The 5,468-nt window shown below is 41.3% G+C and overlaps 1 protein-coding gene across 1 annotated transcript; it reads left to right on the top strand.

Annotated features, from left to right (window-relative positions):
* The first annotated feature begins 366 nt into the window (after window positions 1–366).
* On the top strand, window positions 367–5,015 carry LOC114089186 (acyl-coenzyme A amino acid N-acyltransferase 2-like). Its single transcript, XM_027930952.3, is given in 4 exon segments — window positions 367–829; window positions 981–1,022; window positions 1,025–1,191; window positions 4,422–5,015. Coding segments are annotated over 4 exon segments (1,266 nt in total).
* The last annotated feature ends 453 nt before the right edge of the window (window positions 5,016–5,468 follow it).

Genomic DNA, 5,468 nt, shown 5'->3' with positions numbered 1-5,468 from the left:
ATTAAAGCTCAATTTACTCAAAACCACAAAATTAAGATTTACTGGCATTACAATGAATAAGGCAGAAGGTGGTAGTGTCAGATCTAGCTTGAATTTCCAGTTCTAGCAACTACTTATGAGTTTCAGAGCATGTTACTTAACCTGCATCTTCATTTGTAAAATTAGAATAAAACAAAGACTCTGGATGTTTCCCTCTCCCTCTTCCTAAAGTTCTGTGTATTTTGCACTACATCTTTAGAAGTTTAACTTTGTCAGACCTAACATCAGCCTCGCGTTGGCCTTTCCTTGGAACTTACATCTCCAGCTTGGTCTACTTTACCACTGCAGGGCAGGAAACTCCACTTGGCCTCCACTTGCCTGCTGCCCATGTTCCAGCTAACAGCCACTCCACAAAATGGCCTTGCAGATGAGCTAGTGCACATCCAAGTGACAGGCTTGCCCCCATCCCAGATGGTGACCCTCAAGGCCTCCCTGAAGGATGAGAAGGGGAATCTGTTCCGGTCCAAAGCCTTCTATAGGGCTAATGAAGCTGGAGAGGTAGCCGTGGAGCGAGATCCTGCATTAGGGGGTGATTATATAGGGATCCATGCGATGGGCCTCTTCTGGTCTCTGAAGCCTGAAAAGGCTTTCCGGAGGCTGCTCAAGAGGGATGTGATAAATGATCCCTTTAGGATCACTCTGTACCTATATGACTCTGTTTGCTTGCAAGATTCAACCACAGCTCAGCCCAGGGCCAGCCAGATGGTGCAGCACTGGTTCTTGGGCCCTGGGGTGCAGCGGAAGCAGATCAGAGAAGGTCGTGTGAGAGGAGCCCTTTTTCTCCCTCCAGGTGAGAGTAATCTTTGGTGATAAAGTAAACATTGTTGATGGGGGGGGGGGGGGGGAAATGTGTCTAGATAGAATTAATTTTCTCACTCGTTATATTCATGGTTCTGCTTGACCCTCTTTACTTGTGATCCCATTCTCTTCGTTGTTCTCAGGGGAAGGCCCTTTCCCAGGAATCATTGATTTGTTTGGGAACACTGGGGTCTAGTTGAATTTCGGGCCAGTCTTTTGGCTACCCATGGCTTCGCGGTATTGGCACTGGCATATTTTGCCTATGAAGACCTGCCTAAGAAACTGCTGGAGTTGGACTTGGAATATTTTGAAGAAGCTGCCAACTTTCTACTAGCTCATCCCAAGGAATTTAAAGTACTTTTCATTTTATCTTGAAAAATTACAGGGGGGAAATAATCACCAAGGTCTGCTATTTTTTTTTTAATCAGTCTGTGTAGACTTGGGTACAGCACAACTTATATTTAAATAATGATTATAATAATGACTTTGTAGGATTGTTGAGTTGATTAGCAACTAGTGTTTACTGGCATATCAATAAATGGATATATTATGATTCTTTTCAGCAGAAAAAGCCAAGTCTCCTTACATTTGAAGTGCTTGTAACTTATTCATAAGTGGCTCTTTAATGTTTTATCAGTCACTAATCTCAAATCATAAATTCTCTGGCTTGACATGTTTTCAAACTTCAGTGATTATCTCTGCATGGGGTAATGCTAGTGTAGGTCCAACTAAAGGGTCCTGAGACTAAGAACAATGTAGAAATTCAATGCTCAAATTGAAGCATACGATTAGAGCAGGAATACCAGCAAAAACTGATTTGGCTGCAACAATTAATTAGCTGAATTTAGTTAGTTTCAGAGATGGGGGTATAGAACTATATTTAAGGTAAATATCCAATGCCAGGAGCCAGGATTGCAAAAGGAATTTGAAAAGGAAGTGTCATTTTTTAACTCTTTGTGAAGTATCATTGTACTAATGAAAGTGTGGCCCATGGTTCAGTGGCTCTGCATCACCTTTTAGAAATGCACTCTGTCATTCCCTATTTCTGAATCAACATCTGCACATTAATAGCATCTTCAGGTGATTCTTAGGCACATTAAGTTCTGAGCACCAGAATAGTACATCTTGTAACCCAGATTTTTCTAGGAATTAAATATCAGTTGAATTATGATGTAGTTGTCTTGAGGAGATTCCAAAGAACTGATATTTGCATTAAGACTAAAAAGAATAGGAATAGATACTACCTGCTCAGGTGTCAGGGTTGACATTCTTTTAGATTGAACCATATTAACATCATTTTGTAGGTAAAAGATGTTAAAATATCAGTTCTTTCTAATGGTTCAACCTAATGGTGGTGAACAAAATAGCAGCTAAAATTCATTGAGTGGCATTTTTTATGCTAAATACTTTATATGCACTATCCCATCTCACACTTGCAATAGTCTTCTGATGTAAATACTATAGCTTGAGCATCCTTAATAACAAAAATCTGAAATTTGAACTTTTTGAGCACCAACATGATGCTCAAAAAGTTATTTAGGACCATTGCAGATTTTAGATTTTCAAATCAGGGATACTCAAACCTGTAAAGTCTATGCAAATATTCCTAACTCTGAAACATTTCTGGTCCCTAGCATTTCAGATAAGGGATGTTCTACCTGCATTAACATCATTCTCACTTTTCAGATGAGAAAGCATACTTAGATTAAGTAATATGCCCAAACTACATAGTACGGGAAATAGTCAGTGTGACAATGGCTTTGCCCCAACCATGAAGGGGGCTTGATTCCCTAACTTGATCATTCTCTTCGATCTAACTCTGGAGAGCCTTGACTCATCTCAGGGAAAGAGGATCGATTACCATTGTCAACTTCTTTATCTTCATTATTTGGTGAAACGTGTATGATTTTTTTTTCCCAAGAATACTTGGATTTTCTAAAAGAATTGCTTTAAAGGAATTAAGTCCCAGATAAAATATTTTCAAGTTAATTTTTTAAATTTCAGATGTAAGTATTTGTGACACTGAGGAAGAAATTCAATTGTAAAAAAAAATTCGATTCAGATTTAGATTCAGCAGATGAGCTTCCTCCTCTGCCCCTAGAAACTATTGTGGCCAAAGGTAAATCTTTTAAACTTCCCAAATTTCAGTTATCCTATAAAAAGGACCAACTGAGACAATATGTGCATAGCACTTAGCCGAGGACCTAGCATGTAGTAAATTCTCAACAAATCCATTTGTCATCTTTGCACATCCAGTTTCCTCCCCCTTTTCCTAAAATTTCAACCCCATTCTGAGTGTTTTAGGTTCTGTCTTAAATCTTTCTCAATACAGCACAACTTCTTCATCCTCTCTGCAACTACATAAGTTCCTTCCCTCATCGTTGCTCACCTGTGACACCATAGTTTTGTATCAACCATAGTTGTGTTTCCTATCTCCAGGCACAGCCCTCCTCTCTCACACCCCCATCTGTTCTTCACATGGATACATCCCAAATGTAAATTTCTTTGAGGACATTTTTCAGTATCACATTCTTGCCCCACTCAGACCTATTGAGCAGACATCTGAAAAATTGGATCTCTAATAAGAAGAAAAATTTCAGGTGATTCTGATGACAGAAAGGGATTGAGTGTGCTATTGTGAGAAAAATAAACAAGCAGGTCTCTCTGTGCTTGATATTGTCTGTCCAAAATGTCCCTCCCTTCCTCCCTTGCCTTTCAGACTTCTTACCTCTCATTGGCATCTTCAATAGACCAGGGAATTAAGGACTCCCTTCTGTAATCCACTATAATTTTCTTTTACTGGGTATGGTAATCTGGTGTTCATGGAGGGCAAGCCTTTTATCTGTACATTTTCAATACTTTCAGAGTTAGCTCTTGGATTAATGTAATAATGCATTACATTAATTCATTAAGTTTATAGCTATTAAGTTTTGGCATAACTTAATAGCTGTAACATGCTATTTATTTATGATTTAGTTAGTTAGTTATTTTGGGGCACGGGGGATTAAACTCAGGGGCTCTCAACCTCTGAGCCACATCCCCAGCCCTATTTTGTACTTTATTTAGAGACAGGGTCTCACTAAGTTGCTTAGTGCTTCGTTTTTGCTGAGGCTGGCTTTGAACTTGGGATCCTCCTATCTCAGCCTCCCAAGCCACTGGGATTACACGCCCAGCACATGTTATTTAACTGGGAATTACACTTGGAATATTTGAGAGAACCTGACAAGCATCTTTTTCTAGCTGAGGGCAAGGATGTAATTCTTTGAAAAGCTTAACTGCTGTGTTCTGAGGCTCAGTGTTGCTGGACTCTGAGCGCATTTATAGAACTTGACCTTTGATGAAGTTTTTATTTTTATTGTCTCATTCCATCCTCATAACAACTCTGTAATGCAGGTGAAATTGTCACCCCCACAAGACCATGAAGCTTAGAGAAGGTGAGACATTCTCCATGCCAGAAGCTGGGAGACCCGAGTGCCAGAACTCAGCCTTTTTTGACTCTTTTCATTAGGCTGCTTTATTGATCAACATGCAGCTGCTTCTTGAGTATGGGTTGTAATGGGTTTCCCTTTTGTTTTGTGCTTAAGATCCAAAGGCCAGGAATTGGCGTGATCTCCGTGTCCAAAGGTGCAGAGGTTGGGTTGGCCATGGCCTGCTATCTGAAGCAGGTGGTGGCCACCGTCTGCATCAGTGGGTCCAACGCTGTTTTGGATATCCTGCTCAGATACAGGGATCTTCTTGTAATGCCCTTGCACTTCCATAGGGAGCGCATCCAGACCCATGTCTCTGGGGCTGTGCGCTTCCGGAATGGGAACAGAGACCCCCGGAATGAGCTGAACCAGTAGAGTGTGCTTCCTGTGGAAAAGGCCCAAGGTTGCATCCTCTTCATCGTAGGAGAGAACGATGAATGCATGGATAGCCGAGCATATGCGGAACAGGCCGTGGAGCAGCTGAAGAGCCAGGGCAGAAGCAGTGGAAAGATGCTGGTGTACCCTGGGGTGGGCCATCTCATAGAGCCGCCCTATGCTCCATTGTGCTTTGCATCCTGGAGTCCAGGGCTCCCCTGTCCTGTGCTCTGGGGAGGAGATCCTGTTGCCCATGCTGCAGCCCAGGAGCATTCCTGGGGAGAGATAGAGAAATTCTTCAGGCAACACTTCAGAGGGACCAGAAGCAAACTCTAAGTAAAAGCTCCAGGAAGATGGGGTGGGGAGAAGAGGCTGGAATGGGGGCAGGCCAGGGACAGAATGTGAGAAGACAGGGACGGGGGATTCTTCTGGTTTCTCTACATTTACAGCCATATTGAATCAACTGGATGGAAATTGAACAAAAATCAAAGACCAGGACACACGAATCTGAGAAGTTTAAATGTACTTTGAATTTTTGTAAATTGAATCCCAGTTTGTATTGTGATACTTTTGCAAATTGAATAATTTTTATCTACATGCCCTCCCACCCCACTTAGGGATGGCTTATATCCAGGCATTGCTAATCTTAATGTATTCCCTGAAATTTTCTGTAATTCCTGTTACTAGTAGGAATACAATTTCGAGTTGGTTTCTGACACTTGCTATGAAAGTTCTAAAACCACCATCAAGTACAGTGCTTCCTCTAGATATTCAGTAGATAATTTTTAA

The sequence above is a fragment of the Marmota flaviventris genome, chromosome 13 (genome assembly GCF_047511675.1).
Source record: "Marmota flaviventris isolate mMarFla1 chromosome 13, mMarFla1.hap1, whole genome shotgun sequence".
NCBI classification, from domain to species: domain Eukaryota; kingdom Metazoa; phylum Chordata; class Mammalia; order Rodentia; family Sciuridae; genus Marmota; species Marmota flaviventris.
Note: the sequence above shows the minus strand (reverse complement) of the source record. Positions and strands in the feature narration are given on the sequence as shown.